The following is a 15,417-nucleotide window of genomic DNA, read 5'->3' as shown; positions in this document are numbered from 1 at the left end:
ATGTTTACAACAAAAAAAGCTGATATGAAACATAATTAAAATAGTTACATACACACAAATACGCTACGCAGGGAAACTTATTACAAAAACTCACACCAGAACTAGGAAAGCATTTAGTGTGAACCTCCACTAACAAGAGGGAAGGGCTCGTGATTGGGAGCTGTAAACTCTACTGACTTCGGCTCGAATACAACACGAAAATCTCGCGGCACTATTTTTGTGTCATTTTACACAAATTTATACTACTTATAACTTCCACATACAACTAAGACTAGAGCTACAACCTTTTCATTACAATTTACGTCTAGTTAGGTTTTTACGCCTGTAAACAATTAAGGGCGTAACTGTAAGGAGACGTGGAATAAAAAAGAGGTTTATATAACACATTCTGGCCTACAAAAGACAACACATGTGGCTGGTTTGGTGGTTCGTGCTGTGACAGATGTGTGTGTAATTTAACAATACAAGAGATGTCAAGTCACGAAATTTGATATGAAGTTAGACGCATTATTTTTGTAGATAACATTATTGAAATACAAATTGAATCTTGACACTTTCAATAATAAAGTATTGAATGGAAAGATTATTAAGGGAAGGGTTTTCTGTTAATTTTCATCGGACCTTTCACGTAATACTATCATTTGTAAAATTGAATAACATAAATTTGAAACATTTCAACAATGTTTTTGGTAAGGAATTACTGTAGAATATACTAATTGCACAGTTTAAACACGAATTTCAAACTGTGCAAGGATTTCATTCTGCATTTTGAACTAAAATGGCTATGAATTCTGTAAAATAAGTATGGAAAGAGAAAGAATCCACCATTACTTAGACGGATATACTGCAACATTTGCTTTAGTACTGAAGCTTATTTCCATCCTGTTACGCTGATCGCCCTCTAAATCTTAACAGCCTACAGCTGTGATGGTTAACACCTCTTTATAGGCTGTTCTGAGCTTCATTGGATCATAAGTAGAGTTACTACAGTGTTCGAACCCTCATAAAATAGTTATTGCTTGCAGATTTGAAATAAGCAAGTTATACTGATCCTTTACTATATCTTTAAATTTAACTGTTAATTTATTCCTATTAGATAACTCTATCACTTTTCCTTATAGAAAAGTGATTCTGTGTGTTTCTTTGAATATCCATTATGCTTCATGAAACCTACGAGATCTAGGCATCAGTGTAGAGGTAGAGGAGTCTATAACAATAAGAACCGATGTATTAATGCACTCTAAAACATCACTAGCGTTGAACCACCTGTAAAACACGTCCATCCACTACATATTTACAGCCTCTGCCACGGCTAACACATATTTATAGACCATTCTGAACTGCAGTGGAATATATTGTAGGAAACTATTATAAAATAAGGTCCATTATAAAAAAAGGTCCCCTACTAATAATAACCGCTTATTATTTGTTCTGAATTTGTTCATACTTTTTGGCCGTACAACATTCAAAAGCCTATGTTCGCACATAAAAATGGCACCCTATAAACCAGTACTATACAGTAAATGCCCCAAAAAAGTTGAATCATCAATAGATTTATTTAAAGATAAGACAAGAATGATTGTATATTTCTTAAATTTAAATCTAAATGGAAATTTAGTTTAAAAATCTAATTTAAAAACATAGAAAGCAACATAGATGTGGAACATGAGAAAGCTGATAGCTGAAAGCGGCCCAAACATGGCTCGGCTCCAAGAATTTGTCGATCGACTTTTTAGTGGTTTGTTTTCTTTGTCTAGACACAACTTGTAATAAGGAAACACACTGTATTTTTCCATAATGTTATCCATTTTTATATAAAGTTTTAAAACTCATATGTCGAGGTATTGAATTCACTATAAATATTCAATTGCAAATGTATCCTTATATATAGTACGTGAAGGCGATTTATACGAAACATTACTCCTCCGTTAATAATGGACGGATTTTTACAAACGATGTGTCAAAATGAAGTATTGTTTGTGTAGATGCTCCCTTTCACCAACTCCTGTAATAAAGAAAGTCCTCGGGCTTTGCCCCACAGGCCATCAAAATCCCAATGCATTTCTTATGGATAAAAGATTTTGTTTACTTGAACGGACGAATAATTTGTATTAATTACAGCTGTTCATAGTAAACACATGTACACACAAGAGCGTACGTTTTCAGTTTCGTTAACTGGAGTGGAGTGATTGATTGCGTTATCTTTGAGTTGACTTTTAAGTTATCGGAAATTATGACTGTATTTCGTTTTGAAAAAACGCCAGTAATACTTTGCAATTGCTCGAATTCGAGCAACAGGTGCACTAGTTTATATTGTTGTTTGTTGCACCAAAATAGTTACCTTGCAACAAAAACTCTCTAACCAACAGTGAATCAAACATTTACCTAGTAGCCTAAGCTCAAAAGTAAGACCATATAATTCGTACTCCAATGGAATAATTTGTGATTTTTTTATAAATCTTACCTGAACTAATTGTGTCATACTTAAAAATGATAAAAGAAAACAGTATTTGTATACCTACAACTATTGTTTTATCAAGTCCAAATATTATTCAAAGAGGTTAATTTAACTAAAACAAGGAAAGCGTTCCACGAATGTTGCCCACACAGTAAAGGTTTAACCGCTGTCAGTCGGTGAAGAGGAATGTGTTCGTAGACAGGTGGATTTATATCATCCCAACGCTTTCAGAAAGCGTTTCTTCTCTTACTTGATACTACAAACATTCCATCAAGTTTCAACTGGCATTGTTCTACTAAATTTCCTCGAAATCTCCTAGCAAACGTTGTCTAGTACAACTAATTATAACTTTGTAATGTTACACATACCTCCTAATATTTTTTTCTTTAAACTATGGAATATACTTAGCCATTTTGAGTAAAAGAATATTAGGAGAAAAACTCTAATATTGTATAAGAGCGAAGAAATTATCTAAAAGAGATAGTTTTTTAGATAAAAGATATTTTTTAGATAATAAATGACCTTAGATTAAACGTCTGTATGTGAAACGTAGCAAAGAGTGAGTCATTACAGTGCTTACTGTTTATATTAACAAAATAGGTACTAATAAAAAGTCCAGATTTCCCAGAACGCGATCACGACATTGCTGCTTGGGTTTCATGGACCATCGTACCTACTGACTATCTAGTAAAACACTGATTCAAATTAAAATTTGTCAGAAGGCAAAAACATTTGTCTTGAAAGCAAAATAATAGTTAGCCTACACCGTTTGTAAATCAAAATATTTCCCTGAAAACTCGGACTTTTTCAATCAAACGTGTTATATAAGCTCTGTCCTCATTAAAGACAGATATTAGAATATTTTTCAATTGAATAGGCGTCCCTAATTTTCAATCCAGCAACATGCATACATGTATGAGCTATTTATGTTGATATACATACTTATATGAACATACATTCCAAATGTTTCAATCATTCAAGATGATTTCGTACACATTGTTTATTAATAATAAACTACTGATATATACACTTTGTCAAGTTAATAAATCGTTATCCACCTGATGTAGAACAGGCTATAACAGTTAAGACTGAGCTTAGTCGCCACTGAATGTTAAGTCAGTGATCGATAAAGTATTTGAGCCACCTCTTCAGTAGAGTACTTTTAAATCCCTACTAAATGAAAATTACTTCTACAAAAACTATTTGTATCACACTTTGAAGCAAATTTAGTAAACTTTTTATCTTCCAATATCTAAAATAATATTTAAAATTAGGTCAAGTAATATTGACAAATATTTTCATTTTTTGTTGTATAAAACAACCTTCCAGGATAATATCAACGGACTGAATGCAAATGAATCCTGGTTGTTTCCTCTATGATATTTCACTGCACGTACCTCTGCTCAGTATTTATTAATAAAACATAATAATTTCTATCAAAAGATGGATTTAATTTTACCAAGCAGTTTTGTTTCTTGTGCATAGCAAAACATGATAACAATACTATGTTTTGTTTCAATTCATAGCTTATGGCTATTTGAAAAATAAGGCAAGTATAAAATAATTAATGATCGAACTTTGATTATTTTGATTGAACAGATGACTTAGCGATTGACTTTATTGAATTTTCATGCCACGCAACTGTCTTCCTTGGGACTACCGGGGTAAACAATTATAATAAAAAAACAAAACATATATTATATGTTTTATGGTAATTTGTTTATCCTTAAAATATTTTAGTTTTGTCATATTCTTTAATCATAATATCATAGGTATTATAAGAAAATTCTATTCTACCTAATCTGCACGTAATATGTTTGTAAAAGCCGTATAACAGACTTTTCCTGGAGCAATTTATGACATGGCTACAATAAAAAGAGTAGAATACTGAAAAAAACAAGAAATACTTTAGAAGCTCTCTACACACTCCTTAACTGCTCCTCCTTTATATCAAACTCCGCATTCGTTAATCTTTTCTCTCCTAAAATTATCAAGTTTATCCAGTGTTTTATAATTTACTATAGCCACTATTTAGTGCAATATCACACCTTCAATCATTCATAATAGAGGAGTCTAGCCAAGCACATACAGGGTGGGGCAATGAAAGCACCCCAATTTATAAACAGTACAAACTCAATAATATTCACCCTATGGATATAAATAGCACACCAAAACACAGCTTATCTTTTGCCATTTTAACTTAACAAAGTCATTTTTCCATTTCTTGAGAACAAAATCCTACAAGTGACTCATTGTCCTACTTAACATTCCTTTTTAGCCACTTGAAACACCATCAAATACTCCTCCAGCACTTCTTCAGGAATCACTTTAGTTTTTGGACCATCCTTAGCTTCGTTTCAAGCAAATCCGTGGGGTGACTTTGAAAAACCTAGAACGTCAAGTAGCTTATTAGAACAACCCCCCCCTCCCAAAAAAATAGCCAACGTAAAGCTTTCAACAACAAAAGCTTCCTGGCAAATCTCTTCGGACTTTGAGTTACTGGGACTCATATTCTTTTAACATTTGCTGGTGTACAAAGAGTTTAGCGGCACCCACCGATTATTTTTTTTTTGTTTAAGCGATTATCCTAAATAATTTTACCCAGTTCAACATTGTTTTCCAATCTGGAACAGCGCAATGTTGACCAAGGATGGAATACGGTCCAAACCATCTCTGAGTTTTTGCTCAAGAACCACTATTTTATAAATAGGTTTCCACATCAAAATCTCAGTGTTAATAGCCTCAGGCATAATATTTACTAAAATGGCATAGTTTAATTGATGTTTTAAGCACAGCTGATCATTCATTGTTGCAACAATTAACATGTGACAGGTAAAACAAATTGTAGCGTTCTCATTGCCTCACCCTGTATATGCACACATGCCAACCGCAAAAGAAACGCACCCTAGTGGCAGTGTAAGCCAATTACAGCGATGAGTTATCTAACTAGAACACTTTGGTAATAATACACAAGTGGGCAACACCCTGAACTTTTCGTGTCAACAGGCGACTAACAAGGCAGTAAGCCTAGTGTTTTAACATTTACAGACCTTAACTTGAAAACTGTAAAATTTACAACAGAGTTACATTATTTCATGACCCACAGTGAATTGTATTGTTTGGCTGGCATATTTTTTAACATATATCACGAACAATGTTGTTTGCCGAAAACATAATTTACAATTGAATATTAGAAACTTATTGTATTTTTATTTTTATGCACGTAAAATTTTTTGTTATATTTTGATTGTTTTTTGTTTCAGGTTTTTTATTCATGTAAATCTTCTGGTAAGTAAATTTTAGTAGTGTTTTTATAAAACTAAAATCTATATGAGAGAGGTTAAACTGCAAGATGAATGACAGAGTTTGTGTGATTTTATTGTTTTCTTGCTAAAGTTTTAGTGAACACTAAACTAGTGGGCCCTACAACAATGGAATAAACGAGAATGCTTAATCTATGTTTTTAAACTAGAAAATAGTTCAAGTGAACAAGTTTAGATACAGAATATATTGATGTATTGAAAATACAATTTCTTGTTTGTGTTTTAATTTATCTATCCTTGTGATCAAACCGTATACTTGTTACTTCTCTTTATAGTACAATCATAGACTAAGCAACACTAAGATTGTATAGTTTATGAATGGTGCAATAAACAATATCCAACTATCCAGGATATAAGAATTGCTAAGAAAAAACACAGTTTTGATTTATATTAATACTGTTGTAGCAAAATTGCCATAAGCATTAACCAAATTACCCAATACAACCAAATACAACCAAATTTATCGAAATATTATTTTTAGATGTTTTAACTTAGTTTATATATTACAGTATTCTAATCAATCACTCGAAGTGGTTTAACTGACAATTTACTTCATAAAAAGCTTCAAATGTAAGTGTCATTATTTGTATTTTTAAGTATTTTCAATTACAATGCATGAAACGTGCCTCAGATAATTATGATTAATAACTTTAGCTATATTTGATTAGCATATTGTTTGCTATATTAGTTATACTATATGTAATTTATGCAGTCTCATGCAACGAAACTGGTGCCAAAATTGTTTTGAACATTTTGAATATTAGAACTGAGCAGGACAAATTGACAATTAATTGCAAAACAAGTTTAAAATTAATTGGTTTGAGATGAATTGATTAATCACACAAAGCAGTAAACATTGAAAAAAACGGTACTTTCCTGTTAAAGGGAACATTCATTATCATCGATGATTTTTTTCGATATATCGATATTTTTATCTTCCGATCCATTACAAATTGACAACAACTAACTGATCTTGTTTAGGCTAAAATAGTCTAAGCTAACCTAACATAACCAACCAAACTTGCTGGACCATTTAAAAATTCCGTTTGGGTTTGATAATAGGAAAGACAAGTTAAACACAGAATTTTTAAACGTTATAGCAAGTTTGGTTAGTTATGTTAGGTTATTTTTTTTTAGAACAGTTTCATTTCATTATTGTTTGTTGATACTGAACAATATTTATCGCGTAGTTGTCAGCTGATATGTTTCAATTTGTTAATATCGATATATCGAGAGAAAAATCATCGATAATAATGAATGTTCCCTTTAACAGGAAAGTACCAAAAAACTTTATTTCATCCGATTTTGATAACAATATTATTTTATTTTGCAATTAATGTAATAATGTTTTATCAATATTTCAATAAGAGCTGTATTTAAATTGTTAAATTCATTTCATAACTTCAATTTATTTTACGGTGGTTACAGTCTTTGAGCAGAAGATGTTTACAATACGAAATGTTATTTTGCTTCAAGTTCGATTTTTCCCATAAAAGTCTAGTTACGGAGATTATTAGTAAAACTCTTTGTTAAAACCCGGATCTTTTAAGGCGTTATGTTTTAATATCCATTTGTCGATAAGTATTGACCAAAATACGTATCAAAAACGTATAAGACTTTAAATTAAATCAAGAATTTCTCTAAATAAAAATTTTCTCAATAACGTTATTTAATAAAAATGTCTATGACTCTATAAGAATGAATCGCGGTTGATTTTAAACACTTCAATATAAATAATTTTATTGCAACGAATTATCAAATGGTTCACTTATCGAACCTTAAATATTCCACAATCGTTCATTGAACAAAAATATAAGTTGTCTCTGTAGTACACAGGGTGCTGGTCTATCAATCAATGACTTTTTCACAACTAATACCATCTAATATAGTCTAATTTAATAATGTGCGTATGAAAAGAGCGTATTATGCTTTATGGCTTTATGGCGAAAAATGTTTCAGGCTCTTCGTAATGGCAAAAGAGAAATAGAATGAACACTCGATAACACTCTCAAACGTGGCTGCTAATCGGCTCAACTTGAACTGACAAAGCCCGCGCTTTTATATTTGACGTTTTGCGAAACGGTTGCTGTGCCTTTTTAAATATTTTATTTACCGTATGCCTAAAGTGGTATAAAAGTATAAATTTGTTTCAAAATATTTGTCGATCAAATGGATTGTTTAAATGGCTGGTAAAATTACAATGTATTCAAGGTCCAAACCAAAACTCATATAGTCTACCCAGATAAACTGTAGAGTCGTTATAAGTTTAAAATATTTTACAATGTTTCCGGTAAAAAAATAATGAATTTACTTTTTTAAAGTACATAGGTTTACGGTTAATTCTGTAATTTCCTAATTTTTTATTGCACTGTGTATAATAAACTTCAGGATTATGTAGATCACATGTTAGCAGGACACCTTAAGCTTACAAATGAAATATTTATTGCACTACACTCTCAATACATGCCAAGAAAATATTATTTTACTTGCATTATTCTATCGGAATACAAATTGTCTATTTAGCTGATGTAGGAGACATCAAATTCAAAATGGTTGCTTTTTTATCCCTAGCAATTGACCCAATACACAATATAACCGTTATACAAATGCAGTTTGAGATTATAACGGAGAAGGTAATCTATGAAGCTTCGATGCTGTCTAGTATCAGCTGTTAAAGCCAAATGATAAAGGACAGCTGTGTCTGGTTTGCACCATCAGAAACACGTGTAGGATCGAACCACAGCCACCTCTAATACATATATAATATACATAATACATATATAATATAATATAATACACCTCTAATACTCTAATGTATTAGAGGTGGCTGTGATCGAACCGGTGACCTTGATGGTTTAAGAATCACTCTGCTAAAAACGTGATTTATAATCTGAACTACAGCAAATGTAGCATTTGTTTCTATGAATTCCAAATAATCAGTTTTCAGCAATAAATAACTCACTATAGTAATTACTGTATTATTATTTCCATGATAACTCGAACATTGTAAACCGATTCAAATTGGGCTTAATTGCTTATAAGTATTATATTACCTCTAAATTGAGGCTCTGGAATATAAACCATGAACATGATTGGGAAACATTAATTAACGATAATCCCTCGTTTAGCTCCTGTATCGTGAAGCGTGTGGTTCTGGTTGCAGGTGTTAAGAGCGTTCAATACGTGCATACTTTAGTAGGCTACGTTTCATCAGTCTAGCTTTTAATTAATTGCAACTACATCACTGGATTACATGGAATGAAACATGGATAAGAATTTATCATACACAAAGAGAATTTTAAATTAACACTAACCATAAGGTAAATACTCTTCGTTAATCATCGTAAATTTTGTATTTGAGGTATTAGTCAGTATTTGTTATTTTTATTTTGTGGGTACTGTATTTTGTAACTGAAGAAATTAAAAACAGGTTTATATAAGTACGGTAAAATTAATGGGGGAATTCATCTTTTTACACACTCAGAGCCACTCTATAGGTTTATAGTTTGTTGTTTACCGTGATTTTAAGAAAACTATTAATCTATGAATTATGTTTAAAGTGAAAACCTTTATGTATATCTTAGAAGAAAACCCCAAAATTTATCCTCAGTATTCCAAATTATATTAACAATTTGTATAATTTTATCAATGTTTTATAAGAAAAGTACATAGGAGAGAAAAATAGTAACCTAATCATGCTTAAAAATACAATGACTTTAAATGTATTAATCGTAAATAATTGTAATAAAATGGAATGCATAATACTCAAATCAAGTCTTTAAGCTCTGAAGCAAATGATTGCTTATATTACTTTATATGTAGTTTGGGTTTTTTTCTAATTCGGGTAATATGTTCGGGGTTTAAACAAAAGTTTACGTTTCCCCCGGTATATGTATTTTAATTTCAAAAAGGAAAAGGGTAAGAAATAGTGGTTTTAACTGGCTTGTACGTATTAGTTTATAAAAACGTAAAATAAAATGAAATTGAATTACGAAAAGTGCTACAAAACAAATTTAAAGATTTTAAAATTGCAACATAAAGTAAAATTCGTTCGGCGAAATTCAAAAAGTGATGATGAAATGTCTGATAAACCACGTTAACAAGTTGGTTTTTATGCAAATCCCTACCCTAGGGATACCAACCGCCCAGCTCTGGTTTTATTAAACATGGAAATCTTCACGTCTCTCGCCAACCCTTGCAATTATGAATAAGAGCTTATTTTGTCCTTAAGATGTAAAACTGTGGTAAAACTGCTTTCTAACGAATACACCCTTTTTTAGACCCTCCTCTTGTGATAATAATGTTTAGAACAAATCACTCACAGCTATCTGGTGTGTTTTTATTTTTCATTAAATTCTTATACAAATTTCTAAATTGAAACTGCATGATTCCAAAACCCGCAATGTAAACCATTCTAAATGTTATAGGTTGAAAGCATTAGCAACGTTTATGATAACATACGAGCTGGAAAATTTGTGTTGTAATACGGCATTTAGATTATTTTGAGATTATTTAAAACAATTTTAAGATACGAGAATCTCTCATTGTTACATAAATAAATCTGTGTATATTCGAACCCACAGTAAATAGCTAATAAACATCTGGACGATTTCCATTCGTGTGTAACATGTCACCAAGTAAATTAGCATACCTATTTTGTCACAGTAGAGCATACTGCATTAGTTCGATGGGCAATTTAAGTTAATTATCAAATACAATTATCATGTACAAACGAATATTGTATACCAGTGTGTCGGTCACAGTCCTTCTAGCTTGAGTGTATTTTGTGCAATTCAGTGGTAATCATCCCACACAGGTTTTGACCTCGGGATGCAGACTTCATTGTTCCAAAGTGTAACAGTGTGTTTCTTTTATATAAGTTTACAAACCGAATCAAAAATTGAATTTGAAACATGTAATATAGTTAGTATATCGTGAATATTCTGTAATATTATGTAAAGAGAACAATAAAGAGAGTTTCATTTCAATTTATGGAACCCCACCTCCATACATTAATCCATACAGTACACCTCAATTAAGCACCTTTTGGAGTAGCCTTTTGAAAAATAAACAGTGTTAAGCATTTAAACTCTATATTTTGCTCACTATCTTTGTGGGAAACAATATAGAGAGAAAATAGGCTAAACATATTTTGGTCATTTAAAATACTGTACATTTGATTCTATAAATTTTAAAATCATAACAGTAATAAAGACGATTTTACTACATTTTTGTTATTAATGAGGTTTGTTTTTTCATACTTACTATTAACAATGTCCAACATGTCTTTACGTCTTTACAATGTCTTTTTACGTGTTCTACAACGTTCAATTATTCATAAACGAGATATCATCCAAACCCGCAAAAGGCACATCTAGAGGATAAAAGCTAATTAATACCCAATATGACTATAAAAATAAGTATTTAGGGCTCGATTTGCTGCATACAAAAATCCAACAAATTCTTTTAATAATATAGATATTTGTAGATATAGATATTTTGTTTATATTTTCTATAATATAGATATTTTACTTTATGTTATTTGTAAGGGAACGTACTAAACTCTGATCTAGTTTACTCACACGTCAACTCTTTCTTGAATGACATCGTTAATTGATAGACCAATCACAAAGTTTATCTTGGTTCGAAATCTACCTCGTCGTTGGATTGTTACCTCCGGTTTAAAGGGGTGCACTATAACCAATCGGCTACCCAGACATATTTGTCATAATATATCTAAGTTTTAAAATCATTTTGGACCAATAACTATTAAGCTGAGGAAAAATATAGTATTTACCACTTGTCTATTTCAGAGGGATATCTCCTGGTCGCTTTTTAATATTAGTCAACCAAATTAGTCATGTCATTAACTTTTTGATAATAGTATATAAATTTATAACGTCTTGACTAAATAGTAAACTTCTAATTTCTGCCGATTCTGAGGCCTTAAATCATTCTTGCATCGATTCTATGACAAACCTAAGGATTGACGACAACGTTTTGTATCGCTTGTTTAATTTTAATGCCCGTTCTATAATATTAAATTAAGTTATCATTCTGTGTTCGCTGGTTAAAATTGTTTGTTTCAATTCCAATGTGTATGGATCAATATTATTTTGTTACGTCCATGAAACATTTAGTTGACATCAGCACACTCTAAAATTTCGAACATGGATCATTTTTGAAATCCAGTACAGTAACCATTTTCTGCCAATGGCAAAACAGCTTCATAGCAACTCATAAGGCCAATGTTAAAAATTTTAGATTAGTTTTAATTCATACAAGCATTATTAAATAGATTTTTTTTTTATTTAATAACATGTTCACTGTTTGTCTAAATAACCCTAGTAAGTATGGTTGTAATATGTTAAGCCATTATTTAGTTAATTGATTACATAGTTTGCATAAGTCCCGTTCTTAAAGAGCTTCGCTCGCTCCGCTCAATTATCGACTCCCCTAACAAATGCCTTGCTTTCTAACACCATCTTGACTTTGGATGATAAAATTAAAGTTACCAGGGCCTCCAAATTATTTAAACAACTTAACAAATGCCGAATTTATGTTGATATATAAAAAATATTCCAATAATCTTGCATTTAACAAGAGGTACAGTGTTGTAAATGATGAAATAGTGTAGAAGGTGTTTGGCAGATAATACTGGGTGTTTACATTAACAGTCGCTTTGAGGATAGTCCTGCCACAATAGCGTCTCTCATTATGTAGATTCAGTCACGTACAGAAATGTTTGTTATAGAAATGTGGCTTGGTTGTTCCACAATATTGCGTTCAGCAAAACTTCCCAATGCACACAATTGAAACATCTAAAACAAGCATTCATTTGCTTCTCATCTATATTGCACGACTCTAAATTCGATAGTTTCTTAGTAATTTTAATTGTTCCAGTATTTTAGTTGTTGTTGTATTATACTCAAATTATAAATGGGCATAAATGATGTTAGATTGTTCGATATAAAATATCTGTTTCTAGAGATGGAATGAAAATAAATAAATTACTGTCTACGGTTTTTAAGTTCAATTCAAAGTACAGGTTGTTTTAGAAGAAACCTGATGCCTCATACTTTCAAATTCAATAGCTTTAATAGAAAGGTATTGAATCAGAAAGGTGAAATTAAATTTGTATAAAACATTTTCAATACACGATCCCGATAATTGAAGAAAACCGCCACACTTTATGAAAGGAGACAACACAGCTTTGTGGGAGGGTAAAGGTTAGATGTTAGGTTAGGTAGGCTAGGGGGTGAACAGCTGATTGTAGGTCTTGAGACTCCCTCCCTGTCATTACAGATCTTAGGTCGTTCAATACTTGGCTCAGCGGTGAAAGAATCTCCAATAAAGGAACTGCAGTTCTTTGAAATCGAACTAATTTGTACGTGCTCTGCTTCGCACACAAAACTTTGCAATAAAACACACAATCCTGTTAAACAATTTAATATTTTATAAAATACTTATAACGAAGAAAGGTCACTTTTAAATCTAAAATGTCACTAGTTCTATGCCAAGCATTATAAATTGTGGGCCTAGATGCTATTTACCATTGGACGATGTTATAATGCTATGTAATTAATAATGTTATCCGACAAAGAGTTTACATTATATAGTATCATGACCAATGTTTGGTCTCTTCTCTTCAAAATACGTAGGAAAGCGGCAATGGAATAGGAAATTGTCTGGATAGCCGAGTGGTATTCGCCTTCAAATATATACCTAGAGGTCGCTGGCTCAATTCCAAGCATTATCGTTTCCAGACCCAGATACAATTTGTCATAGGGCTATGAAGTCATTACTTATCCTATCTAACAAAAAGATCGTCGTTGAGATAGTAAAAAAACCAGAGTTTGGACCATTCCCTCTTAAAACTTAAAAAATGCCATTGTCGTAGAAATCACACAAAACACAAAAATTAATTAATTAATACACGAAATTAAAGTAAAAATACCTTAGATATCCGCTTTTTTAACTATATTTAAACAGCTTTACTATGTGTCCAAAAAACGTGGGTGTTTTAAAAAATCAGTCGAAAGTGCCTACCAAAGTAAATTTTCTCTATGAAAGTGTTTTGACAGTGTTTCGTTGATTCTTTGACGAAGTAATAATAACCAATAAGCGAATTGTGGTTAAAAATTGACAATTCAAATAGCTTCCTCCTGAATATTTTAAACTCATGCAAAAGCCTGTAATATTTATTTTTATAAAAAAAACTGAAAGAAAGGTTAGAAAGGGGAAACAAAACGTTAAAACAACAATGGAAACAACGAGTAGTGACGTAGACAACACATTCGTTACTGGAGTACTTCAACTCGTGTCATTAAAATGTGCTTTTGTATTTATTTTAAGGAACTTGCTTAACAATGTATGAATACAGTTCAGGTTGAACGAGTTTAACCAAAGCAGAAGGCTTTTTGATACCGGTTTGTCACGTGATAGTTGTTAAACGACTGTATTGCGTAGTTCGTGAAGAATAAGTTTGTATTTTAACATCCAAGTAATTTTATGTGGCAGTTAGGTTTATCTTGAGTATATATAGGTATATCTCTAATAGAGCTAAAGATCTTCTTTCCAATCTGTAATAGTAGTCTATAAGTACCACATCTAGGAAGGGAGTGCCCAAACAATTGTGTGGTTGTTCCTTCTAAAGTTGTTCATAAATGCATCTGTTTAAATTTCACCACACAAACCAACAGTAAATAATTTATAGTCAAGCTATGTTTTATTTTAGCCTTAATAAACAGGTCCAACATTAAGTCTAATTATAAAAAAATCATTTTACCTCATTGTGGTTGCACTTGTTTAGTAAATGTTTGATTAGGCCACTAATATAATATTGCATATAATGTAATATTGCGATATAGTTATTCAATATATTACATGAACACCCAAATTAAAGAATACTACTGTATATGTTTTAATTAATGTTTTCTAATGCTGTCCACAGTGTTATGGACCGGAGGTAGTCATCATGGGGAAGCGGAATTCCAAACTGAAGCAAGAAACCATCGACCGCCTTATGTCAGACACATATTGTGAGTATTGTTTATTATATTTTTCAGTCATACAGTAGTACAAAATTAAACATAATAAAAAGGTAAAATAAGGAACTGATATTTATATTCATTTACATTGATGTAAATACCTTTTTTGATAATTTTAACAATACTGTAACGTAGATTTTATACTAACCTGTAAAATAGGCTCTTTAAAGTGTTAATTGCAAAAATCTTTCATGTTTAAATAATATAGTTTTTGTTGTAGAAATATCGTTTTAATTCAAAACTACTTAACAACGCATTAGACTTCGTTCCATCAGTTAGACTTTTGGATAGAGCGCGGAACTTCAATCCAATGGGCCCCGGGTTCAAATCCCGTTGTTCACTAATGGCCTTGAACTACGTTATAATTCTGTGCTAAACCGTTCATTCTGAGCATATCTAAATCTGTCCATCAAGCAAACCAAAAATGATGGTTCTCCCAATCGTATACGAGCAGCGAGCGCTCCCACACAAAAGCAATCACACATTAAATTCTATTGTAGGGCAAATTATTACGCTAAATAGCACGCACCCCGGATCATACCTATAAAATCCTTAAAGTATAAGCTTTTTTAAACAGATAGCAAAA

General features: G+C 31.5%; 1 protein-coding gene across 2 annotated transcripts in view; it reads left to right on the top strand.

Annotated features, from left to right (window-relative positions):
* Positions 1-15,417, top strand: part of LOC128995224 (frequenin-1) — a 96,914-nt gene that overhangs the window by 39,493 nt on the left and 42,004 nt on the right. The window contains exons 2-3 of one of the 2 annotated variants that reach the window (XM_054420169.1): positions 5,722-5,746; positions 14,735-14,822. In XM_054420169.1, the coding sequence (XP_054276144.1) occupies positions 14,759-14,822 (64 nt within the window). In that variant the 5' untranslated portion in view covers positions 5,722-5,746; positions 14,735-14,758. The remainder of the gene's footprint in view (positions 1-5,721; positions 5,747-14,734; positions 14,823-15,417) is intronic. The other variant, XM_054420170.1, reaches the window with a different exon arrangement.

Source organism: Macrosteles quadrilineatus, unplaced genomic scaffold, assembly GCF_028750875.1.
Source record: "Macrosteles quadrilineatus isolate MER2022 unplaced genomic scaffold, UCM_ALF_1.0 Scaffold_5__1_contigs__length_97177068, whole genome shotgun sequence".
NCBI lineage: Eukaryota > Metazoa > Arthropoda > Insecta > Hemiptera > Cicadellidae > Macrosteles > Macrosteles quadrilineatus.
This window is presented reverse-complemented; position numbering and strand designations above follow the sequence as displayed.